Raw genomic sequence first — 27458 nt, 5'->3', positions numbered from 1 at the left:
TTTTTTTGTTCTTGCGGCTCTATAATCTCCATTTAGAATAAATCTTAGAATAAGAGCTTTTGTTTTGGCCTTATGAGGATGAGGGTGATGTTACAGTGGTTGGCATCCAAAAACAACCATCACGGTTGTTTTATTCATAGTCATTAGATCGTCTTATTTAAGATCCTCACTGTACACGTGTCTTAGATTCTTTTAATTTAAGATTCACCTCTCATAGTTTGATAATTCATATTTTCGACCAAACATATTCTCATCAATACTCGATCTTGTCTGTGAAAGAACCGGATCCGATCCGCTATTAAATCGAACTGAATTGCATTGGTTCAACCAAATAAAAAATAAATTTAATTACTTAAAAAAATAATAAATAAACATTTTACAACGTCATCTTCTGTATATCTTCTCCAATCAAACAAAAAAAAAAGGAAGATAGACATACAATCTCGAAGAATCTCTCCCCTCCCAATTTCTACTAATTAATTTGTCGTCAAGTGAAAGCTCATCAATCTGTGTCGGTACATGGAAAAATAATAATAATCGCATCAATCATGAAATCTTCCAATAAAAATCGAACACGTCAGTCCTCATAAGTTTCACTTTGCCGTGGCCGAAATATTAATTTCAAATTTACACATGTCCGAAATATTTTTACTTGAAGATTCACTCATCATACTTTGATTTTCGACATTTTCGACTGCACATCTTCTAGACGACGCTCAGTTGAATCGAATCCAGTTCGAATTAATATCAAACCGAAATCTACCGGATTAATTAAATACATAATAATTTTGTTGAGGAGTAAAAATGGGATAAATCCCATATCGGAAAAGAAAAAGAATATCCATGGGTTTATATGAGACTTGGGTATCACCACTTATCAGTTTGAGCTTTTAAGTGGAAATGAGCTCGAGCCCGTATAAGCCCAATGGAAATTTAATAAATTTAATAACTTTTTTTTAAAAAAAGAAAAACTAAATAATGATACTCGATATCATCGTTTATTTTTTTCCTAAATAATACCTAAAAAATTCAATCGACAATTCAATCGATATTTAGTTTTGTGCCATGTCCATTGTAAGCTCGTGGATGTTCATGGGGATCTGCTAGATTTGCCTCTTCTTGTTCACCATGATCAACAAAGTCAATTGTCGAGATTTACAAATTATTAGTGGCGAAGCTGGGGAGCAGCTTCGGACTCTGTGGGAAGTAGGATAAGGAAATCAAGTGCTAAGTTGTGCTCATACTATAACACGCCATGTATCTTTGAGAGATTCCACCCAGCCATTGATTCAGACCACCCCGATTTGAGCATTGAGCCTTTATATTACTCTAATGCATTGAATTCAAAGTCAGCTTTGATGTTTTTATATTATTCTGGGAAATCTACTAAATCTGATGTTTGCTTAATGTCGATTTGATTTAATTGAGTTTTCGTTTGAATTTCTTAGGGTTGCTTGATTTGATTTTGCGGGTGGTCTCACTTCTAATATTGGGAGAGGGAATAATGTAGAAAGTTGTTTGTTTTATTATGTGTTTTTTCTTCTTTTTTTTAAGTTACAAATTATTATTTACTTAATTGAATCGGTAGATTCTAGTTCGGTTTAATATTGAACAAAATTCGACTCGTTCATGTACGCGACCGAGCGTTGTCTAGAAGATGCGTAGTCGAAAATATTGAAAGTCAAAGTATAAATGGTAAATCTTCAAGTAAAAAGATTTTGGACACGTGTACGAGTGAATCTTACCTTACGGGATTTAATAGCTGAAAATAAAACAACTACTGTAATTATTTTTGCTAGTAAATCGTTGTAGAATCTCCAATAAGGATGATGTGGGCATGTGGAAAATGTCACAATCGGTTGCACTATACAAAAAATAAATTACTATAATTTCTTGTAAATTACTTGAACTTTTGGTAAATTATTAATAAAAAAAGTAAGTTGCATAAATTTCAAAACAGATTACAAACTCCTCAATTTTTGAAATCAAGCACAAATTTGGAAGAATTTTACTTATTTTTCAGTAAAATACTTAATTTTTACTTACACTTTTTACTTGATGGTATGGTGCAACCAACCAAATGGCGAGATATTTTATCTCTTAAATTCTATTTATAAATGACTTGTCTACTTCCATAATTGAAAAACTTTTGAAGTTCTATTAGTAGGATGACATGATATAAGATTACATTTGTTGCGTTGTGATTCGTGAGAATTCCAAAAGTAACTCAACGATATATTACTCATATCCTACGTGACATTATTGAGGCGTTGCATCGATTTTTATAATTGTATATAGATATCTTTTATAAATGTGAAATTAATGGTAATATGGAGTAATAAATCTCAAAATTATTTGTGAAATATTCTTACTTCCGTTTACTAACAGGCCATCAGTTATATTTTCCTTCTTGTCCTGATGTCAAATGTCAAATAAAAGGAAAATGTAGATATGGACAAGATGTGGTTGTTTTCTTCAATCTATTATTCATTTTCCATTCCATGGAGCTTTTTTTTTTGTTTGTCTTTTTCTTTTTCCCCTTTCTTATTCTAAATTTTAAGTCATCATTTATCTTCATTGATACGCTCTTACTCCTGTTCTTTTATTTTTAATGACATTTTCACTCATTCTCTCCCCTTTTATGCTAGCGAATATATTCATATAAATTACATTGAAAAAAAAATCACATACTTTAATTAGAAAATACAAATTAATTTACAGTGCCTGTAACTTATTCTAATATATTCTCTAACATAGTCTAGGAGATTCAAATTTTATTATGGTGTTAATAAATATAATATGAAATGAACAACAAAAATTATTTCTTACATATTACTTGTAATAGAAGAACTTAATTTTATATTTTAGTAAAGAATCGACTAGAATATGCATATTTATGTGGACAAACACAAAGAGATAACGGAAAAAATTAAATGATGATAAATTTGGGATGAACAAGTGACCCCATCCTATAAGCAAGAAAGAGAAAAACGAAACTGTATGTTGATTTTGCTACAAAATGATTAATATCTGATATCATTATCATCAAGTTTTAATAGTTTATAAAAGATGCTTATTCAAATTATAATGATAATTAACTAAACTCATTGAGTTGATTATCTTCATCACAATAAATTATGTTAGAAATTTATGAATATACTTACGGCATTACCGGTTAATTGAATTTACCCAGAACGAAAAACCAAACTCCAGGGAGGAAATCCAAATATAAACCTTTTGTCTTTCCATTGTCATCATGTCGACAATTTATTATTATTGTTATTCTTTTATATGTAAGATAGACAGTTAATCAACATGTAATCTACAATACTAAATCTATCGGAATCGTAAGAGCAATGTCTCCCATAATTTTTTCTAGAGAAAAACAGACAATATTAATGATTCTACTGAGAAAATAAAGACTTAACCCATTTTACAGAAGGCGTTTTCCTATTCTTTGGACTCTGGATAACTGATGGAACTAATACTGAGATGAGGGTTCTGACCACATACGTAGTTCGCAAATTGGTGCAGAAATGGAACATAATCTCAATCATGCAAACATATCCCTAATTTCTTATATACATTTATCTTTGGAGTTTTTACCTCAAATGGTCCATGATTTACCCGTTTTATCAAATTTATCATATGTTTTTTTTTATCAGATATATCACATGCTTTACTTTTTGTATCAAATCTATCCCGGCGTTATCTTTTCCATCAACATTTAACGGCCGTGCTGACGTGGCGCCCACGTGGCAAGTCTGGCTCACTATCGTTTCACGTGCCACGTCAGGTAAACATACGATAGATTTGACAAAACATGTAAACATAGGTCATTTGGGGTAAATTTCCCTTTTATCTTTTTATTGGTACCTCCAATTACTCCGTCTCTTTCACTCAAATCCACGAACCACGAGTTTCATAATTGGTAAGTTCAAAAGAGGAAACAGAAAATGAATAAATGCCATGACATATATAGCAAATTACATTGTTATAAAGAGAAGAATCCAACAGTGCATGGACATGCAAAAAATTAGCATGACATATATAACGAGTCACATTGTTAAGAGCATTCCAATTTTATTTTTTCGATATTTTTTATTTTGGCTAATATTTAATGATGGGTGCGACCCTAATAAAATACTTAATAAAATTGATTGATAAAATATAATAGGCATGTGATATGGATGAATGTCGGCTAAGATTTTATCATAATTGGATGTGCCTCGTACCATGATGATTTTTTTACACATGAATATTTGTCGATTCAGTTTTACTAAAAGAACATGTTTTTGAGTAACACCTATCCTTTTTGCTTTTGAGTAATATTAACAAACTATCCTTTTTGTTAGGTTCATAAGTTTAATACAAGAAATGAGAAATAGAAAATTAAATAAATAGACGCGAGGACGAGGAGCTAATGAATAAAAAAAGAAAAAGGCCGCGGGAGAAGGAGAACAAAGAAAGGGGGCTGTCATGAGCTTCCAATCACAAGCTTGCCACGACTGGCAAATAGTGGAGACAATCGGCCACGGGGAGATCAGAGGGGTCTGAATTCTGGGCAGTGGAGAGGGAAGAGAGAAGGAAAAAGACCGGAGAGAAGGGGACATAAAAAGCGATCGGCCAATCCCATAAGCTAAAATAAGAAAAATGAGAATATACGCTCATTTTGGTACAATACCATCAATTATAAGATAAATAAACCAATAAACCAACCCTAGTAAGAAAATCCAAATGTGATCCTTTTTCTCCCCCTTGTCATCAAATTGACAATTATATTTAATAAATGATTTAGCGCATACAAGATCTCCCATTTGTTCAAGTTATGCGGATAACGTTTAAGAGTTGAGGACGGTACCGATGACTCAAGAAAAAAACAAAGACGGTCTAATTTATATTCTTGCATCAATTGACAAACTACACGAGCCGGGTGAACTATCAATGAACCACATTGAAGTCATGAATATTTGCAATTGAACTTGAATTAATTAAAATTAATTGATTAAGCTAAGAGCCAGAAGTTCTTGTGGCGCTTCGTGGTGATCAAATACCCGCCGAGCTTCCTACTCTTCCTCCTCATCGCAATGGCCATGCAGCTAGCGTTCTGTATGCAGTACTCCACCATCCCGAGGCGGCGCTGCCTCTTTCTCGTCCACAACCGCCGCACCAGCTGCCACATTGCGGGCCGCCGCCTTTGGCCCAGGACCAGCAGGGACACCCTCTGCCTCTTGGCCTCTTCGACTATCACCTGCCCCTTCTTCTCCCCCTCCACCGTTGCCACCTCCACCTTCACCTACAACGATCGCAAGACCAATTAGAAAAAAAGCTCGATATTTTTCGTTCGACATTGGATCGAATGGGTTCTTGATTAGGAAATTCAAACTTACCGAAGGTCTCCTCGATCTGCACATATTTCTCATCGAATGCAGAACTTCATGAGCCCTGAGATTGAACTTTCCACTATGCTCTGCCCCATCTAACAACAAAAGGATTTCCATGAGATTAATGAATGTTTAGCATAAAATCAGGTTCTTGGAATTAGTCGACCTGACCAGCGACCCGACCAGTCGTGCTAACTACCTCACCTTTATCGAACGGCTTGATGACATGAAGCAGAACAATGCAGTCCTGGTGGCTCTGGACCGTGTGAGTCAGGGCCCACTCGAGAGCCCCCTCGGAGTCGAGGCTCGAGTCCACCACCACCATCACCCTGTTCCCGGAATAGGCAGGACCGCCATCCTCGGCCTCATCTCCGAGGGGATAACTTATGTTCTTGCCTTCGGGGGTGGCAGTCTTCACCATGGAGGAGATGTGGTTCACTCTCGGTGGCGGCGACCGGAGGCGGATGCCGAATCTCGGGATCGCTATGTGACCTCGTCCCATTTTGCTTCGCAACTTCGTTTTGATTGTGAGATTTTAGATACCAAATGTGAATCTTTCTGTGTATATATATACCCATATATGGAGGAGCACAAATATGGGATGTTGTATGAAATACTAGACTGGGCCACTCAACCAATTGCCATTGAGAATTCTAGTGGGACCCATTTTTTGCTTGCATAATATTCTTATTCGAGGATACTTAGGATATTTAGAAATATTATTTGGATATGTTTTCTATATCTATATATTATGAATATTTGTAACTCTATCACCGATATCCATTTGTAATTTTGGTTATTGTTATTTATATTTTTTTCTGCCTAATTAATTTGATTTAAGTGAGGCAAATTACTTTTCTCAAGTTTCTTTCTCTAAATTTACATTATATTTATTGCCGATACTGTCACCGAAACTTGCCTTCTCATCGTTGTGCTCATTTATTTATTTATGAATATTATTCGGAGATGTTTTCCATTTGAACTTATTAAGAATACTTATGTAATATATCATAATATCCTCTTGTAATCTCGATTATTGATATTATATAGATGACTACTGACTCCATTTGGGTTAAGTGACGCAAATTACTCTTCTCAAATTTATTTCCCTAAATTCATATTATTCTCAATTCTAAGGTCAATAAAAAAAAAACCGACTGCATTTTTGGTGCAATTAGTGCTGCTATAAGTGTATTTTTCGCAAAGAAAGAAAAATGTTAAAGGCAAGAGGCAATTGCTGTCCATGACCGCACCAATGCACCAAATAGAGGAGTATCAATGAGAAAAACGGGTTCCGTTGCTATGCTAATAAAGCATATCGATAGGAAATACAACTCTTAACGATTCGATAGAACATGCTTATAAAAAAAAACGATTCGATAAAATAGAACAGCAACCAGATAAATAAAACGGATTAATGCAGGAAAAGTATGTAGATCGATGTCACTGTCCCAGAAGTTGGTCAGTTTGACTTTTGGAGTGAACGATATTCTTTTTAATAATTCCCAGTTAAAAATTAGTTCAAAGGTGACATTGAATTCATGTATTGTTTGTTTGTGTTGGTGTCAATGACGGTGGGTTTCCCATAATTGTTTGATCGTGCCAGCCATGAATAGAATTTAATTGCAACCCCTCGCTGGAAAGTTTGACTCTTTCTATTTTTTATAATGCGATTCCCACGTTTGCTGGACTCAATCGGGGCAAAAAAGGGTGGGAACCAAAAAAAAAAGACCAGACAAACCAATGTTCGAGATGATCATAAATTTCTTGTCCTTGCATTTTTTTTCCTTTTACATTTTTATACATCGAAATCACGTTTAGCCAGTCGATCATTTTGATCTATAAGGCATGAAAATGGTTCACTAGCCACGACCTTTATTTTTCCATACAAATTCTAACCGAGAAAAAAAAAAACAAACAAACCATGCTTGATATGTTATCGAGCTCAGAGATGGATCAAGGCATAAACCATTTATGTACTCTTTATTCAATAACTTTAGCTATTCAAGGCACAACCAAATTATAGGATATTAGTTAAAATCAGTCCAACTCACTTAATATCATGCTGATTACAGATTAATAGGGCCAGTATAAACCAGAATAGGCTACTTTGCACCTAATTAGAGGCCGTCCGGTCCGGCTATTATGACCGTGTGTCACCGGGACACAGCATCTCACTCATTGGATGCGGGTGGGCCCCACGGTGCGGTAGGCATCCGACGGCGGGAAGATCGTGTTTCACCGGGATACACAGTAGAACTTCCCCATGAAGTTATCATGATAAGAAAAGTAATAGTACTGTACGTTTGACAGAATCATGACCAGCATTCACGTACCACGGACGTTTCATCCGTCCGCTGCAACCCAATTAGAATTTCCTTGATCACTCGATACTGCTTCTCATCCTAATTTTTCCAATTTCGGGCTTTATGTAATTAGCCAATTTTCTTGGCTGGAAAAGCAATAACTAATTAATAGATAATCTCGCTGGAAATCAATACGACCAGTAGCAGTAGGAGACAAAGATGAAGGGAACCATACAAACATGTACGTATGTGTGTGTATATATATATAGCCAGTCAAACCTGCAGCACTATTCCTGCCTGATTCATGTCTTTCTTCTTTTTCTAACCTTCCTGGAGAAACATAGGCCACTGATTATTAAATTGGCCTGGAAATAGCAACTAGAAACAAACTAAAGGTGAACCAATAAATAATCAATAATGAGTTCCCAGGATTGCAATTATTAGTTTGGGAACAGAGAGCTTGGAATAGTCAACTGCATCCGTGGAATTTCAGATGAACGGAGGCCTGCATGCTTCATAGACCACATGTTTTTAGGTCTTATTATTTTTAATAAATGATAATAAGGAATATATATTTCAAAATAAAGTCACAAGTGTCTCCCCTCCTCCCATGCATTGATAATTTGGCAACATTTCAAATCCAACATTATTCCCCAGTGACTTGCCTGCATGCATATCCATTGGACTCTCTTAGACAACGTGCCGGGTTGTCCCGTTCCCTGAATTTAACTATAAAAAAAAAAAAGGCTCGACATACTATTCTTAAGTAAGGTCCTAAGAAAATATTGATTTACCGATCACATAACATTATAAGACAAAGATCCAGCAAGAAAAAAAATATATATAAGACAGATGATGTCGAGATGTCCAATAATCTTGTCACCTGGCAAAAGTTGTTCTAGAATGTGTTCGGAAATTCCGTGAATCGAGAATGACTGCGGGAATATCAAAATTCCATGGGTAGGCTGTATATATTCATGTCCATCATGAATTGATATGGACTATCATATCATAGTAGTGAGGTTGATTCTTTCTTGTTGTTGATGATCCGTTTGACCTAAAAGAAACACTCATAATGTACAGCATAATAATTATTCCAATATATATAATTATATATCTGTACGTACCAGAATACATTGACCAGAAATATGATATACATCAAGACAAAAGCAGGCTCATTGATCTATACCTCTCTACATTGACACACTCTGAACGATGTCACAGTTTTCATAAAAAGGATGCTCAAGATTCAGGAAACTACTATCCCTTCTTATATATATATGTAGAGATATAGATTATAGATACGTCTACATAATATGATTTATGGACATAAAAAATGCATATCAGGATCGTTCTTTCGTTTCGTCAGTTTAGATCTTCCCGAAGCATCCATGGGGGAAGAAGAGAAGCGGCTCGGTTCAGCTGGGCCGACTTTCCTCCATCCAAACGTCCATCTAGTCTTTCTTGACAAGGACTGAGGGAATACGAACCAAAAACAACGGGAATTAAGAAGCTAGTAGTGTCTCAATGATCAGTTCTAGTAATGTAAGGAGCAGTTTCGTCCCTCTATAAAGCAGATTTCCCTTTTTAGTTTGAGATGTGTATTTAGGGAGTCGGTTTTTGGTTGCAAAGAGACACAATTGAATGAAGTTTCTTGAGAGACCGACCTGAAGCTGCTGAGAGGATTCGATGCAGGGGGCAGGACAACTACGGCCGAGTTTACGGAGTGCTCGTTATGCTGTCGATCCAAAGAAGCCACCTGAGACTCTGCCATCTCCTTCTCCTTCCGTTCCTTCTCCTTCACCTAATTTCAACCAGGCAAGCTTTACATCACGAAAATATATATTCAATTCACACACCTTCATACATATTTATGGTAAAATGAAATCCGTTCTCTCTGTCTTAAAATAAGTTGAGATTGAGAATGCATAATAAGCTGATATTATGCAAATAAATGGAGTTGGCAGATTCGGTTATCTATGGAAGGGTCACCCTCTTAAGAAGCACGTTGTTTTGCTCTTGCAATGCCTTGTCCTGTTGATACAAAGAATCCTGATAGAGTGAGAATCGAGGAAACCTACGAAGTCGTCTTTCGGAGCAGCTAGTAGACTAGCTATAGTTTGTATGGAACTTGCTAGCTCGTACCTTGCGCTGAAGCTCAGATATTGATTCATGCATCAGTTGATTCTGTAACGTAAGACAGTTACCAGAAGGATTTAGCCAAACTAGCTACGGATGGGGGGCCTGGATTAACTCAGGTTGATATATATGGGAGAGTAAAGAGCGTGTACCTTTCTAGTCCTTATATGCTTGAGACCTGAATCAAGTTGATGCTCCAAACTCTGAAGGTCCTTGAGGCTCAGAGAATCGAGATCTTCCCCTTTATAATGCCTGCAAAGAACCACGCGACCTCCCAGTGTTAATGAAACAGAATACACAAGAGGATTAGCATGTATAAGTGATTCCACTCCAGAGTCTGTTACCTTTGGTTTCTTTGTAAAACCTCCACTCTTGCTTTGAGCTTTGCATGCTCTAAATGCCAGTCCTAACGATAGAAGATGAAAATTAATTAGTTTTTGCAAGTAGAGACTACCATATACATTTTAGTAGAAAATTGTCGGATAGCATGTCGTCACGAACGAATGATAAATCAAGCACAAGTGCCCACTCACTGTGATTAATTGATTTTGTCACTCTACATCTATATATTCTGATGATATACAGTAAGAATCTTGTCATTGTGTCTACGTCAATTATCGTATGAATTCGATCCTAATATTAGGGACCAGCTCTGAAATCAAGATTTGCATTTTTTTATTATTTGATAACGAGGGTGTCCGGGCTTCGCCCGACTAATCTCACCATCCACGTAAATACCCTACAAAGCCCATGGGACATGTCAGTCTGGCTACAATATGCAAGCGGTCTAATAGAGAGTATTCTCCTGCATGATTTTTAGTATGACTTCAGCTTAAGATTTCTCCAAGGAAGTCACATCCTTCGACAATGAGGCAACCCCATTGGGTTAATCATAATTTGCATTTAATGCTTTCTCAGATATATAATCAACATTAAGATTCGGATTTCATAGTTTAGGGCAATCTATCTGTATGAACCACTTGCCATAATTGACCAAAAGATGGAACGGGTTAGCAAAGACGCCTCATCATAAAAATTCATTATACAGTTGCTGAAGTGCTCATAACAAGCTATACATTTCAGATGACTATGAAAGACCGATCCAATAGAGAAGCTTACATGCGTTTCATTACTACCATTGCTTCCAAGAATCTGCCTTTCCGCATATGAGTATCTCTCATATCGCTCGAGGATTCTTTCCATGCTGCAAAATAGCAGCAGGCCGTGAGAAAATCACACTAACAGAGCTTGTGAGTCGATCATCTAACTGAAATTCGTAATCGATTTGAGGGAGTTGATTTGGTATCAAAATTACGCTCATTCTTTCATTTCAAGAAATAACTACTTGCGGGCATGTGCTGCACCATAGACACTTCTCATGGGATGAACTACTTAAATAACAAAGACAACACCGAGAAAGTTAGATCAATTACTAATGCCTAGGTAAGAAACAGGAGCAAGCTCCGAGGGCATTAATTGAAAACCTTCTACCCCAAACAACTGGAGACATGAGAAGCGGTTGAGTGAACAAACGAGTTTGGCCGTACCGTATATCCCCGTTAGTGATTGGGCTTGACCATCGGTAATATCAGATGAGCTTGTAATTCCCAATAACCCCAACAGATAATAAGCTTTTCTGAAATGCTCAACTCTCGAGCTATAGGATGATTTACGAGTACATTTATAGTCATGCTCTGAGAGACCGGGGACAGAAATCGAGCTTATTTGCCCCCTTTCATCCAGAATGGTTCGAAGCTTCATATCGAACTTTGAGAGGTTCAATTCATCAGATACTCATCTACTACATAAGCATTTTCGTAGCAGTAAATTGAAACCCTCAAACGAAGAATTACTTGAGCTAAGCAGACATGTATTTTCCAAATATAAAGTTAAATAAACTGTAAAATCCCCAGAAAGGGTAAAAGAGACATTTCTGGGGAGAAAAAAATAATTATTTGTTAAATTAAATTAATCAAGTTCCATTTTTCCACCCTGATAAATAAATATTATATATGTATAATATTATCATCATCAGGTGCCTTCTACTGATGTTAATATACATCAGAGAGTATAAACTGATCGCCGATAGGTTCGGATCTAAAACTTGGTGTTCTTCCTAATTTCGGAAAGAAAAGGAAAACGTCTCGAAAGACGTGCACTTCGCTTTTTGTCCTTTTTCTTTTTCGCCACCAGTAATTATCTTCCAAAATGAAAAGAATTATTATTGAAAATCCTTCAGATAATGATATATATATATATATATAGATATATATATATATACTGTTCGTGTCAAACAGCAGACAAGAAATAACAAGACACCGTCTCAGACATACTTCAGCCAATCATGTAGAAGTGAAACAGTCAAAAGTTTTTTTTGATTCTTGGAAAACAAAGTTTGAATCTTTTCTTCAGCCAATGAATATCCTTATTCTTACAGTGATGTTCTTATAGGAACATTCTAGGATTCATGGGAACATCGTTTAACATTAAATCGATCGCCTCCCCGCACTTCCGTCCCCGGGGCCAACACTTTCGCTCAATCGGGTGGTACGGGCAATCGAGGAAATGCAGACGAGACGGATCGAATCGGGGGAATTTGTAGTACGAATGAACGGATGGAATGAATGTGTAGGTGTAGGTACCAGGAATCGGAGGAGTACTCGAAGAGCTTGCCCTTGGTGGAGAAGATGATGAGGGCGACCTCGGCGTCGCAGAGGATGGAGATCTCGTGGGCCTTTTTGAGCAGCCCGACACGCCGCTTCGAGAACGTGACCTGCCGGTTGATCTTGTTCTCTATCCTCTTCAATTGCACCCTTCCCCTCCCCATTGAAACCCAACTCAAAATTCAGTACTTTTCACGCCCTCTCCTCTCTCTCTAGCTACAACAGAACGAAGAAGATCGAGAAGAAGAAGAAGAAGAAGGAAAAGCAGCAGAAGATCAGAGAATATCTTTATGTGGGCATCTGCTAAGCTTGCTTTATCTGGCGATGGAGGCGACCATGACCATGAGCGAGCTCACTCTCTCTCTCTCTCTCTCTCTCTCTGTGTGAAGAAGTGGAGAAGGAAAGCAAGTGAGAGAGGACGAGGGGGAGTTCGGGTATTACATACATAAATAGAAAAGGCTTGGGGAAGGAAAACCGCTTTGGGGGGAGGGTGGTTTTTGTGAAACCAGGAGGTTTCTTTGAAAACGCTGTCCAAATCTGATTGGCTTGGGGGGGGCTACTTTTCGAATGAAAAGCTGTCGAAAGGCGGTTTCACTAAAACAGTTTCACCAACTTGAAACCGCTTTGTCTCTCTCTCTCTCTCTCTCTCTCTCTCTCTCTCTCTCTCTCTCTCTGTTTTCTTTTTCGTCCCTTTTCACCCTCCATGCAACGCAGTGGACGGTACACAGACAACGTTGTTCCGTACGGACGGGGGGAAGAGGATGAAGAGGATGAGGAAGAACCAGTCTAGACTAGACCGAGGCTTTGGATTTCTGCTGCTGTGAATCCGCGCGATAGATTTTTCTTCCCCGAGGTTTGTTTCGTTTCGTCTTCTTCAAAATAATTATAACAATATAATAAATAACATTAATAGTAAGTAGTGAGAAATGCATATAATTTATTATTATTATTATTATTTTGAGGAACTACGAACGAGTTACCAGTGTGCAATTTATTAGGGAGGGTGTCTAGTTCGAATATTGTTAAATTGTATGGAACTTGAAGATCATAGGGAAAATCCAATCACGTAATAATTTTTTTCTTGAATTGTAGGCCAAAATGTGATTTGTTATGTTCGGAAAATATACTGGAATAATATGAGTGCGGGTGAGAATATAATACAAGATTTATTTTATAAAGATAAGATAAGATGTACGTGCGTAATCTCATTGTAATATGAGAATCCCACCGGTTTCGAATGCAAAGTATTTACCCACAACAGTTATAAAGTTTTAACTCGATAAAATAATTACGATGGTTAGTTTTGCAATCAAACGCTGAAAAATACCAGTAAAAGTTCGGATTTTCTTGGGAAAGTCCAAAGATTACATCGAACCAAATGGGCCTCCTTTAAATGTGTTTTCTAAAATGAGAAATGAAAATTTGAAACGAAGTCACGCGATGAAGGAGACAAATTTCTTGAAAAGTAAGTGATGTCTCTCGATTCAGTTTCTCTAGTTGAGTTGTCCATAACTGTATTCTTTCCCGAGATGATAGAGAGCATCGCGCTCTATGATTGTTTGTTTTAGTGCAACCTTCAACTGGTTGTCCTATTGGATCATGATGGCAATTGAGTATAGGGACAGACACAAGATTTGGATAAAGACACGAGATCCTTGGAGGTTGAATAGAAACATGAATTTTCTAAATTATGGGGCAAAGATAAGAAATTATATTAAAGATAAGTATAAAATGTAAAATTCATATATAGTTAAAATTTGTGTTGTGCTCCTCAACCTTCGCCTCGATCAATCCATGGTTGAGAATTTGAGAATATATGTGGGACACTCATGAAGTGGCCATGTTTGATGTTACTATTAAAAAAAACAGTTTACGATGTTTTGACACGTGAATGATTGGTTTTAATTAACCTAAAACAATTGGGTTGTGTTGTAAGTGTAAAGGATATTTTGTCTAACTATAGGGCTATGCATTTTCGAATGATTCTATCTATCTCCCATAGATAGTTTGAATGCAGAGAAAGTCGAAATATGAAGGTGTTCTTGCATTTTATAAGGCTATAACTAATGTGCTCAAATGCGTAATCCAATAACTTTTTTTTTTCATGCAACTACTTAAGTATAATAATAGAATGAAGCTAGAAAACGACAAAAAATTATATATCATCTATGGTTTTAGTTTGATTCAAATTTCTCGGTAATATATCATTGAGAAGAGAACAATATTTTAAACTTCGTACATTTCTTCTGGAATAAGTGAGCGAAGAAGATGCACCTAACTTCACGAGCGAAAACCAATTTTGGCTGTAGCATGAAGAAGAATTGCTGTACGGATAGAAGTTTTTCTACCATCGGATCGATTTTCAAGATTCTTACCGCGTCACACTTTTTATTCTACCACACGCATTTGGTCTAACAAAACGACAAAAACGAAATCATAGTTTAGGGTAAAAATTTTAAGATGTGACACCTTTTAAAGTTGTCATGAGGACATCACACTGGCCTCTCCTCTCAGCACCGTCGGATGTGTACAATGAGACCCTCTCGTTCGCCGAGGGCAATCCGACGGTGCTGGGAAGGCAGGAAATTGAGTCCTCTTAGCACCGTTAGAGAGTCCCTCAAGATAATGTTAGCCAAAAATAGAAATTAAAGAAATTTTTGTTTGCACAAACCTCAGGGTCTTTCGGTTGGGCGTCAATTTATTGATAAAACAAAAGAATTCACATGGGCTCGAGGGCCAGCCGGTGGAGATTCCATCACCCGGGTGTACGTAGTCCCAAAGGTCAATGTGTGGGGCCAGGGACCATATCGTTCTGGGCTCACGTGCACCCGGGAGCATATCATCGTCCAGTACGAGGTCCAGATGCCGAGCGTGTTGTCTCATCCAATGATGGACAGGGCACAGCGCGGATCCGCGTGATTGGCTAAAACAAGAATAGCATAAGTGGTTGATATAAATGGAAAAGGGCTAGCTACCTCCCCCCCACCCCATGTCATGAATATCCTTTTTTTTCTTTTTCTTTTTTTTGGCCACGAATATCCATTACTCAAATTGGCAATTTATCTTTTGTCGATGTAAATTTTCGGAATCTTTGTAATTTTTGCATATACTTCAATTAGTCCTTGCAATTATGAATTTTATCAATCCACAAGACTCGAAATTAATACCTTGCTTCAATGAAAGATATCGAACCAGTTGAACCAACCTACATTGGTATCAATATATTATTTCTCGATTATCTCAATCCTTACATCCGATTTTAGTTATGAAATGGTGCTAGTTACGCGAAATTGGCTTTTTTTTATATGATGATCACTTGTAGCAAGTGATCCTGCCACATCGTACATTATGTGGTATGATAATTCTCCATATTAGGCTGAAAAATTATTGCATGGTATACTAGCTTGACCAGGCATAGAACCATGCAACTCCCTGCTGTATATATATCCACTAGTCGCAAAGTCCGTATATTGCACGAAGTATAACAATATGTCTTTTTTTCTTTTTGTCAGTTGCAGTATATTATATATATATATATATGCTTATTTATAACAATAAAGTAAGCAAAAATATATAGTTAGTAGTTATTCCTACCAAAACAACATATAATTATTGATATAAATTGTAATTTACGATCAATAGAAATATATTATATTTGATGCATATGACTGATGTTAACTCAAATTTACCAATAAAATAAGTAAAAATATCTAGTCATTCTTATATAAACACATATTTTATAAATATTTATATTATAATAATATCGATTTGATTAGATAATAATTTTATCTTAAATAAAAAATTTAAGATTATCAAATATTATATAGATGGTAAAATTTTCTAAAAATTTTCAATATTCAAATATAATTTATTATTTCAATATCTAATAAAGAATATTCATTCAATTATACTTCAAATTCAAAAATTATCCTATATGAGAGATAGTCGTGCGCAGGGGCGGAGTCAAAAATAAAGTTCAAGGGGGGCAAATTAAAAGTTTTGGGGCAAAAGTCAAATAATAAAATAATTCAGGGGGGCCATTGATGGTTTTTTAGGGGCAAAAGTTGAAATTTTTACAAATTTATATGTGAAATTTTTAAGAAATGAAAAGGTGAGGGGGGGCAATTGCCCCCCCTAGAGCCTTAATGGCTCCGCCCATGGTCGTGCGACTATATATTATCAGGAAAAATATATATATAATACATTTATATTATATATAGACATATCTTAATACATACTTATTTTAGAACTAATAATTATGTGATTAGATATTAAATGTTTATCTTAAGCAAAAGGTTCAAGATTATCAAATATAAAATATTATATAGATAATAAATCTTCTAAATTTTAAAGATACCCCGTTATCTAGATACCTTATAAAAAATATTCCTTTTATTTTTAAAATTCAAATATTTGTAATTTATCAAATTAAATATTGTGTAATCAACAATATCTTATTTTAAAAATAGAAAATATTATATTTCTCCAATTTTGTCAAAAAATACCATAGAATTTTAAAAATTCAAAAAATGGAGAAAACCGGATTTTATCATACCATATCTTTTAAAATTTTAAAAACATTTTTATTAAAAAATTAATATAAAATTTAAGAAAACTCAAAATTCGAGAAAACTTCGTTTAGAAACTAGGCGTTTTGAGGCTATCCAATCGTGCTCAATACAGCTCCATTTTATATTACACTAGCTGTGGATACCGCGCATTACACGGGGATAAAACGTGATCTATTTTTTTACTTTATGTCAATTTTTTATTATATATCATATACGTGTTTTGAATAGCTATAAATCGTAAGTTACAATCGATAAATATATATTATAAAAGATATATATGATTGATGTTATTAGAATTTCAACAATAAAATAAGTAAAAGAAAGATGGCATGCAACCATATATTACCAAACACATATTTTATTTACATTATATACTTATATCATGCATATAAATATATTATTTGGACAAATGTCATATATAAATATATAAATATATATTTAATTTAATACCCACATTGATTTTATTAGATATTAATTATATTTTAAATAAAACACTTGCTATTATTAAATATTATATAGATAATAAAATTTTCTAAAATATATATTTATTTCAATAAATATTTTTAATATTATTATTTATGTGATTAGATATTAGTCTTTATCTTAAAAAGGATTTCAAATTATTGAATATTATATATATAATAAAATCTTCTAAAAAAGGTTTTAAATATCTTATAAAAAGTATTCATTCAATTTAAAAAATTCATTATGTAACTAACATTATCTCATCATGAAATTTGAGAGTTATTATGTTTTATTTGACTCTTATCATAAAATATCTATTAAAATTGTTTAAAAATTAATAAAATTATAATAAAAATTACAAACTCAAAATTTTGAGAAATTTTCATTCAAAATCTGAACGTTTTGAGATCATCTGATCGAACCCACCACAACTCTGATTTATATTGTACTACTTGTAGAGGTCGTGCGTTGTACAGTATAGAACATGAAACTGTGTGATTTTTTTTTGCACTATTGTATGAGTTGAGTTATTCTGTAAAAAAAAATTAAGAATACAATTTACTTTCTGCGTTCATTATAGAAGATATAACAATAAATAAGAAATCTTTTACCTCTTAATCTAAAAGAATTATATCCATGTTAAATAATTTGTTGCTATTTGTGTTTGAAAAAATGAGAAAATTTCATTAAAAAATGAAGCGTTTTAAGGTTATATGGCCGGATCCACCCTTTCATACACATATAGATATAGATACAAATATAGATAGATAGATAGATATAGATATACAAATATGGTTGTTCACCAAGTATGACATCTGCCATGCTTAATAATCGAGATACACGCCTTGGCCTATTCATCCAAAGAAAAAGGAACAGCTTGGCCAAGGCTCTTTAAGTAACTAAAGCTTGATACTGCTTATTAGAATGGGACCCTCGACTCATAATTAAGTCACCTGGCAGTCCTATCCACCATAAGTTTCAAATTTCAATAAATTTAATGGATTCTCTACTAAGATATTTTGGTCCTTGGGATCATGCTAAGTTGTACGGAACTTCGACAATTTAGGTGGCTCACAATTGTTACACATGACAAGAAACGGCAGCTGGCGCTATGCCCGCGCGACTTTACTTAACTCTTTTTATATTACTTTAAAATCTTTGCAAATATATAATTAGAATCTATAGTTATTTTTAGTAATATTAAAGTATATATTATAAAAAAAATGATATTTTTTATAGAGTTAAGAAAGATTTTTTTTTAGTCTTGTGAATGAAGGAAATCCATATTGGGAGAACTTTACCTTTTAGTGCATCAACTCGATTAAACTGGATTAGTCTGGTCTCAATTGAAATTTCGAATATCAAGATTTATACCCAAAAAATGACTTATTTTTTATTGAATAAAAAATAATAAAATTAACAATTAAAAAGATGAATGGTAAGAGGACAGATGCAAGAGAGCTACCATGAAAAAGAGAGAGACAAGAGAGAAAGAGGAGAGAGGAAGGAGGAGAGGAAGTTGAGAAATTGATAGAGATAGCTAGGACAGTGGGTAGTTAAAAATAATGTGAATTATTTACTCTCCACTTCCATCTAATTCAGTGGCTCATCATTTTCAATCTTATTTTACTATGGGCAGTACTGGAAAGCAAATGTTACCCAGCTACCACCCGAAACATAGATAATATAGACATAGATATAGATAAAAGAAAAATATAAACTTCACGAATTATAGGACGAACTCATAGTTATATCTTTTGATATATTTTTTTTCTTTCGTTCGACGTCTACGGACTTCAATTCCCATAGGCATGATTCTCTTCTCTTATAGACGAACCTCGGATGTCACGTACCAAAGGTAAGAATATTATCGAACTCATGGTCATCAATAGATTTAGATGAACCTCGGATGTCACATACCAAAGGAAAGAATATCATCGAACCCGTGGTCCTCAAGAGATTTACACGACCGTCGACAGTGCTACTATTACAAGATACCAAAAATGTACCAGGAAATAAATAGAGAAAACGTGTCTTTAAAAGATAAAAGATCTTTATATACGTCATTAGGTTATTTAAGCAGTTCGGCGTTCATTCGCTTTAAATAAAGTCTCGATTCGAATATTATGAATGAACAATTTCACGCTATAAGATATTTATTCGGGCCAACTCGGTAAATGCACACAGAAAAGAAAAGTCTCTATATGTCATGCCAACTTGTTTGGGCAAATGCAGCTTTCTTACGCATCTCAATTGATTCCTTATCTTACTTTATTATCTATCCCACTGTCCGGGACGCGCCGTATATTTGGGAGCCGTTCAATCAATTCTTTCGTTTTCCTCGACCCTTTAAAAAGAAAAAAGAAAAAGAATTGGCCAATCTAAATGACAAATTACGGAAGAAGATTTCCTCAGTGGATTATAAAACACACAGATTCAACCCAAAGCATGAGTCAAAAGTGAGGTTTGAAAGGCACCATGCGTTTAACTTTTCGGTAGCCTTTTTTTATTTATTTATTATTATTATTACTTACAAAGCATGCAAGACATAAACCCCTCAGCACAGATTATCCGATACCCGATCGGTTCCTGGGATGATGAGGTATCGAGGGGTTCATATGCGAGAATTCTGATTGATGAGGTCGAACATTCAACCTGCCGATAATCATTGGTTGAATTGACGATGCGGGCACTGCACGTGAATCTTCATGATCATTGCGGACAATAGAGGTAGAATAGTGATATTTGACGAGGATATGGGCTCACAATCCAACTGGCCCAATTCAGTTGGGCCTAGTTTTGGGCTGTTCCTGATGAAGTCCACTGGGCTGGGCCATAACATCAGCATGGAAATGGGCCTTCTCCTAGTCCTGGTGATATTCTTTGACTTGCTTTGGTCCTGAAAAATCCACGCCAATCAATGCCGGTCAACTCCTATGATAGTTCCACTCCCTGTTTGCCACGTGGAAGCTTCTTTTTTTTTTTCGTGTGTACCATGGTATCCAGAAGTTCGATAGGGTTTGACTAATCCAGTCGGGAAATCGAGCATTAAAGATTATTCTCCCTCCCAACAAGTGCGATTTTCGGAGTTCGAACTTGTGTTATTCTTCTTATGGAGGCGAGTTGCTTACCACTCAGCCACCACTTTTGTTGGTTGCCACGTGAAAGCTTTTATTAGTCACTATACCGTGCAAGAGTTCGAAGTTCACTCGGAGCGCTTCATAACCAGGATAACCCAATGCTTGAGCACAAATTTGACCGGACCAATAAGCTGAACACACCCGTGATCTCATCGATAAAAATAAATTCTTAGCTCGAAATATACTTACACAAAAGATTACATAATTGATATCAGTCATCAACAAGCCACAAACCTCATGATCTCCAAAGGGATCTTATGGATCTCAAGCAAAAGGAAAAAAGCAAAAGCAGTAGATATATCCTCTATGCTGTTCGGAAACAGCTTCGGACAATCTCTACTTATTCTTTGCGGCACTACTTACAGGTTAAAGCAGAAAAGGCAAGCCCGTAAATTCATATATAAAAACAGTTGCAGGTAGAACGAAGTGTCGAGTGTCATCAATCCTTGGAGCTTGGAAGAAAGCTTCATGTATGCTTCAATTGAACATCCACCCAGGAATATATCCGGTCACGGTTTGACTGGTGGATGCAGCATTCACCTGATCATCAGTTGATCCCATCTGGTTGTATCTAAAAGAACATGATGCAAATCAAATTAACTGAAGACATCACCTGATGTCATTGGCATTGGGTATGACTGCTTCACGTTGTCGTGCTATATATTTTCACATAGTCAGCCAAGACACGTAGAACTAAACTACTATTGATTTAAGTATTTTCCTTAGTGAACATTTCTGCTCATATATAGTTTTGATTGCGTGGCTGGGCGCTGTAATTAATGAGCATGTGCTTGGACAAACGTTCAGAATACCGAGAAGAAAATGATGGATAAGTTACCCGATTTGCAAAGTCGAGTTGCAGTCAAGAGGATGGAAGAAATTGGCTTCTGCTTGTGGAGCAGGAATTCGGCCATACGGAAGATTGAGCTGAGCTCCGGCTGCTTCCCAAGAAAGCTGGAAAGGAAAATGGGCACAGCTCTCCTCCAACTGGGTGAAAGTGAGATACATTTAGGTTCTGGTCTCAAGCTAGGGTTAGTTTATATGGACGATATGACGGTATAGCAGCAGATTTTAATGCAAAGATACACAGTTCCGAAATTTCAATATAGTTGGAATTTTACCTTCCTTCGCAGGGATTCGTTAGCTTCTAATAGCATTTGTTCCTACAGCATAAACCAAGTTCCAATTCATCAATTCAATCTTGTACGAAGAGCAAACTGAACTTCTGGTATTCACACGTGCAGCTAAGTCTAATGACATGCATCCAACATCATCGTAACATACTAATTGCCTGATCTTAGTAGCAGCGAAGTCTAGAAGAAGATATGTCTTGATAGAAATTTAAGTTACATAGCCAGATAATAATGGCAGTGCAGCTGTGCGTGCATACCCTTTTCTGAAGATCGGTGAATTGATCATTCATGGACTGATCCTGCGATATACATATGCAAGAATTAATACATCAGACACTCCTCATAGTAAAGAGGGTAATCAGTTTAGAACATCATGTATCGAAAAGTTTCTAAAAAGGGCTTTTGGGCCTTCTGTTTAGGCCAATGCGACATTGTTGTGACGTAAACTGACAGCAGACTTATAATATACCCATAATTACATAACAAATTTAGTGAAGCAATATCTCTCTGTACTCTCTTAAGATATCGGAATTCGGAAACAACTACTTGGGCAATTTCCTTAGTTTTGTGGAAAATACTTCCTTTTTCTTGTTACCTTGGTTGACCTAATGTGCTTCAGAGAGCTCTCGAGCTGACGCTCGAGCTGCTCCAGCTCCTTCATGCTCAGTGAACCCAAATCCTCTCCAAGAAGATTTCTGTTAAGTTGCGCAGTTCTCGGAGGATTGGTCATGGAAGAAACATCCACAAGACAGACTACTGAAAGAAGCTTGAGAGTAACTTAAATGTGCGGTCAAATGTACGATAGCGTTAGTACCTCTGAGTTTGCTGAAGATCCTCAACTCTTGCTTTGAGCTTCAAGTACTCCTGATAGCTGCTCTGCTTTGGAAACACATCAAGTATGATCAACTGGATAGGGAAACGAAAAGAACTCGTATATATTCCTTTAATGTAGAGTCCGTCAAGCTTAATCTTTCGTTAGCTCTATTGTATTCACATGCAAAATCATTTGATAGAAATCTGATTTCCTGTATCGGTGTAATCTTTAAAATAAGTTTACAAAGTAGTCTCCAGTATACAGTTGGACGAGCCCAAGACATTCATAATGTGTGATTTTGTCCGAAAACAATCACTTGCATTAACTTTAGGTTCGTATATGTATCGTGTAGGATGCTCTACATTAGGCCAACAAGAAATTTATCCTGCAAATTGTTCAAGAGCACGAAGGAAAATAGTTGCCTGTGTCTCAGTGATCTGTCGGCTGCTCTCCAGCTGAGCATTGTAACTACACCTTTGGTATCGCTCAAGGGTCTTCGACATGCTAACGTCAAGAGAGCACAAACATCGTGAGTAATTTATCGAACAAATTGTGTATTCATTATACAGAGTGCATAAATACATACAAAATTCATCTTTCACTGCAAAAAAAACCATATTAGTTTTCTGCACATGTACATTAAATTATACATACACATATATCTAGCAAAAGAAATTATACATACACATGCAAATCGAACGCCTAATCAGTAGTTCTCTCCTTTGATCTTTCAAGAAAATATAATTAAACCTTCGTAAAATTTCAATTTTTTTTTTCATTTTCCTTGTTGCAAAATAAGTAAGATAGTTTTCATTCAAAATTCAGTTTGTTATGTGGCAATAACACAGAAGAAAAGCTACAATATAAAACCTAAAGCATATTTCCTGTGTTTTTTTATTAAATATAATGATGCTGAAAGCTTAGTAAAATATAATAAAAGGGAACTGAATGCTTTGAACATCAAAGGACAAAACGAAACAAGCTATTGACCTTTGAGTAAGAGCATAAACCTAAAAAAAGAAGTGATTTCTAATCGATGGATTTTATTTTAAATTCTAAATGTTGTTATTAAGTGTACATAAAATAAAATTTAATTAGTAAAAAGAATGTAAACATAATCTACCTAAATAAAAAAGAATGTAAACATAACATTTGAAAGGTATTTGGAAGAAATAAGTGAAAAAAAGAAAAGAAAAGAAAGAAAAGGACAATAAATTGAAAGACCTAAATGAGTTCTTTCGCTTAAAAATTGAATATGTTTTTAATTAAACAAACTAATATATGTTTTTAGAAAAGAATCAAAGGTTAGATCAACATCAGGCAAAACTTGTATAGTTCTATATATTAATCCAATAAACAAAAAGAAAATTTTAAAAATGATGAAAATTTTCAATTTTACTCATTTTTAGGGTTTTCATGGATTGGCAGCTTTACGACACAAAACAACCTTCCCTCTCTCTGCAAAACATCACGTCTCATCCCTGGCATCAAATCTCAACAGTGATTAATCACTGTGACTCGCCATTAAAGGCTCTTGAGCTTTCAAATTGGTAAAAAATTCTGAAACTTCAATTAATTAAATTAATCAAACTAATCAGAGAATGAAAACTCTTCAAGAGGCTTATAGTTAACATATTTTGGTTTCTTTTCCCTCCAAAAATAATCCTTTTTTTTTATTTTTCATGGCTCAAGACATAAGATTTCTGAACAATTATAAGGGGAAGGAACCAAAAACTGCCACATTAACCAAAAAAATTAAGCTATGTATCTCTCACCTCTTAGATCTCTCTCAGAAAGCCAAAGGCAACAAGAAGCCCTCCGCCTAAGGAAGGCAGATGCCATTGCAAGCGCAATAACAGATCCAAGATGGAAATTTGGCAACAAGAAAAGCTTGAAAAGGTTTGTCAAAGTTTTTCAAGTGATTAGATTGGGGGAAAAAAATGTAGCAATCGCCAGATCCATCTGTCAATCTGTCCACTTTGTCCAAAATAAGATCACTATAATCAATTTTTTGTGGTGCTGTAGACTGTATAGTAGAAAGGAAACTCGAGGAGAATCGAAAATCGAGAAAAGGGTTTTTGCAAGGACAGTGAACTAAGAATGAGACGTAGATCAAGTTTTCCTTTTTCTTCTGTAAATGCTAATTTACAAGCAAAGTGACTCAAAGGGGAAGTATGATGAAGAAAAGGGTTTCTGCATGAAGTAGAAGAAAGAGGAAGCAATGGAACAGAGATCAAGCCTTCATTTTTCTGCTGATTTATATGGAAAAATAACTTAAGGAAGAAAAAAGGGTTTGTGCAAAAAAAAAAGAAAAAAAGACAATGGAACAGAGATCAAGTCTTCATTTTTCTTCTTGAAATGCTAATTTTCTCACTTATTTTCTTTCTGGGGTTTTCACAAATCTCCCTTTTTGTTTAGTTTTTTGGGCTTTATAAATATTAGGGAAAACGTAATGAAGAAAAGGGTTTGTCTAAGAACCAAGAACCAGCAATGAAACAAATATCAAGTCTCCATATTTCTATAACTTGAAATACTGATTTTTCTGTCTTCCTTTCTTGTCTGGGGTTTTCACAAAAATCTGTCTGTTTGTTTGTTTGAGTATTTTGAGGTTTTCGTTTTAATAATTACCTAGAGGAGCTGGAGAACTGGTAGAGCTTGCCGCGGGTGGAGAAGATGATGAGGGCAATCTCAGCATCACAGAGGACAGAGAGCTCATAAGCCTTCTTGAGCAGGCCATTCCTCCTCTTTGCAAATGTCACCTGCCTGTTGATCTTGTTCTCTATCCTCTTCAGCTCCACTCTCCCTCTCCCCATCTCTCTGCCTCTGCGCCCTAAATATACCAATTAAACTAGCACCAAAAAAAAAAAAAAACTTTTTTTTACGACTTCCAACCTCTCACTCTCTCTCCCTCTCTCTATGCCGATTATTGTTATTGTTTCTATTCTCAGTTAAGGGATGAGCAAACTTTTGAGATGAGAAAAGGGCTTTGCTTTGTGTGGCTTAGAGTAACAAGGAAAGAGGATAAAACATGAAGGAGGAAAGGAAAGGAAGGCTGTGTTTCTTTGGTGGGGAGTGAATGCAATAAGAGAAATGGAAACCCTGCAGAAAAGAAAAAGATAAAGAAAGCAGAAAAGAGATGGAGAAAGAGAGTCTTACCAATACCAATACTATACCCGATACTATGATTCAATTTGTTGTGGTCTTGTATTGTTTGTCCTTTCACCGTAAAATCATGTTAGTTTGTTTTAAAGAGAAATTTACGAGATATTCTTAATATTCATAAAATAATAATAATAATACGAGGTATTCTTAATTATCCAGAAACATCAGTTTGACTTTTATCACAATGTGATTTTAGTGATTTCTGATCCCACAACACACTTGTGAAACCATTAAACTTTTTTACCTATGTATGTATGATTCATCATCAATATCATCTCATCATGATTATTTATGTATGTATGTATATGTGTGTTGATGGTAGTGGATGATGGCCCTGATGATGAGAGCTCGAAGATTCTCTCTTTTTTTTTCTTTCTTTCTTTTTTTTTGAGAATAACTCCTTAAAGATTTAATATTGTTTGCTCTCTCTCTACTCTTTCACTCTTTGAAAAACCCAGGTCCCTCCAACTGTTCCCTGCACCAGCTGATCTGACAACCTCTTCTATGTTAGAAACTAAAAGTCCTCGTCGAAATATTACATGGTTCCATTCCATCAGAAATAGGTAAAATTCCTTGAACAACATTAATATTGTGGACACAAAATAATTATTGTTTGAAGCGACACGAGCTATTATGTTTGGTCCCGTTGCAATTCATGATTGTGATGGTTCGGTCCGTAGAACTTTCTCGCTAGAACATGGTCCAACCAAAAATGATCTCCGAAAACAGGATTCGGGAAGAACTTATTCATGATATTTAACACTACATGATTTCTTTTTCTAGGATGTTTCACAATACAAGTTGAAGAGATTCTGAAACATATTTCTCTACAACAAGAAATTAATAATGCACCTGCTTGAGGTACGAATCATACTCTGTAATTTCTAGAGTTCCACGGTCTAAAAGTAGCATGATAAACAGATTGATCACGACGTATCTTTTCTTTTCCAAAATCTCAAGTATCCGATAATTCTATATCACGGCATCTCCAATGCAAGGGGAGCTGGACGGTTTCATCAGAGCAGCAGAAATCGCACGGGACATGATTATCCAGCAGTTTCATCTCTCGAGCGATGCCAAGGACTTGATCGGTATCATCCAATCGAAGACCTTCGATGATCAACCCCAACTTGCTGAGTCGTTGTATCCACTTCTGAGCATTCTCTCCTCTTTCGACTCTCGGAACGTTGTGTACACTCCAAGAGACTCAAAACTTTCTTGCTCATAATGTAGCCAAATGGGCAAGCTTTTGTATGCATAATGGTCCAATTAGCATCTCCAGCTTACCCTCTCGACTTCTGTGGCGGGAGATGGAGATGTGATTTGGCCAGCTTGTTCTACCCTTTCAGTTTACATATGAATGAATTAACTTTCCAAGCGAAAAAGATTAATCAAATTTTCGTCTGTCATGATGATTCTTTCTACTGACGTCCCATGCTTTCTAATGTCCGATGTACATCGGAGTGTCTGGACAACAAGGCTAACCTTAAAAAAGTGGGACTTACATTAGGGTGTACACGTGTCGGATCCTCACAGGGGATCCAGCAGACATTTATTTAATCCCCCCCTTTTTCCCTAATATTTACATCTGAGAAATATATTTAATTAACTAAATTAAATTCAATAATCCGTGAAAATACAAGCAAAGTTTCGGGTTTAAGTCATGAAAGGAGAAAATTCA

The 27458-nt window shown here is 35.6% G+C and overlaps 3 protein-coding genes across 8 annotated transcripts; all 3 read right to left on the bottom strand.

Moving 5' to 3' along the window:
* Nucleotides 1-4707: 4707 nt before the first annotated feature.
* On the bottom strand, nt 4708-5922 carry LOC116215039. Its single transcript, XM_031550596.1, has 3 exons — nt 5589-5922; nt 5391-5479; nt 4708-5296 (listed from the first exon to the last, which is right to left on the bottom strand). The coding sequence occupies exons 1-3, from the start codon at nt 5884-5886 to the stop codon at nt 5006-5008; spliced, it is 678 nt and encodes a 225-aa protein (XP_031406456.1). The 5' UTR covers nt 5887-5922; the 3' UTR covers nt 4708-5005.
* Nucleotides 5923-8768: 2846 nt separating this feature from the next.
* Nucleotides 8769-12923, bottom strand: LOC116214111 (truncated transcription factor CAULIFLOWER A-like). Of its 2 annotated transcripts, XM_031549406.1 has the most exons (8): nt 12472-12923; nt 10949-11033; nt 10174-10235; nt 9982-10081; nt 9836-9877; nt 9683-9724; nt 9358-9494; nt 8769-9164 (listed from the first exon to the last, which is right to left on the bottom strand). In XM_031549406.1, exons 1-8 carry the CDS (start codon nt 12654-12656, stop codon nt 9056-9058), a joined length of 762 nt encoding a protein of 253 aa, XP_031405266.1. In that variant the 5' UTR covers nt 12657-12923; the 3' UTR covers nt 8769-9055. The 2 variants fall into 2 exon arrangements, with proteins under 2 accessions (XP_031405266.1, XP_031405267.1); XM_031549407.1 differs by lacking the exon at nt 9683-9724.
* Nucleotides 12924-20817: 7894 nt separating this feature from the next.
* On the bottom strand, nt 20818-25901 carry LOC116214112 (agamous-like MADS-box protein MADS2). 5 transcript variants are annotated; one of them, XM_031549408.1, is made up of 9 exons: nt 25772-25901; nt 25244-25445; nt 23038-23119; nt 22616-22677; nt 22397-22496; nt 22059-22100; nt 21790-21831; nt 21507-21655; nt 20818-21239 (listed from the first exon to the last, which is right to left on the bottom strand). In XM_031549408.1, the coding sequence occupies exons 2-9, from the start codon at nt 25426-25428 to the stop codon at nt 21146-21148; spliced, it is 756 nt and encodes a 251-aa protein (XP_031405268.1). In that variant the 5' UTR covers nt 25429-25445; nt 25772-25901; the 3' UTR covers nt 20818-21145. The 5 variants fall into 5 exon arrangements, with proteins under 5 accessions (XP_031405268.1, XP_031405271.1, XP_031405272.1 ...); XM_031549411.1 differs by having other exon boundaries at nt 22616-22672; XM_031549412.1 differs by having other exon boundaries at nt 22616-22672; nt 25244-25438; nt 25772-25859.
* Between the last annotated feature and the right edge of the window lie 1557 nt (nt 25902-27458).

This window comes from Punica granatum, chromosome 7, assembly GCF_007655135.1.
Source record: "Punica granatum isolate Tunisia-2019 chromosome 7, ASM765513v2, whole genome shotgun sequence".
Classification (NCBI taxonomy): domain Eukaryota; kingdom Viridiplantae; phylum Streptophyta; class Magnoliopsida; order Myrtales; family Lythraceae; genus Punica; species Punica granatum.
This window is presented reverse-complemented; position numbering and strand designations above follow the sequence as displayed.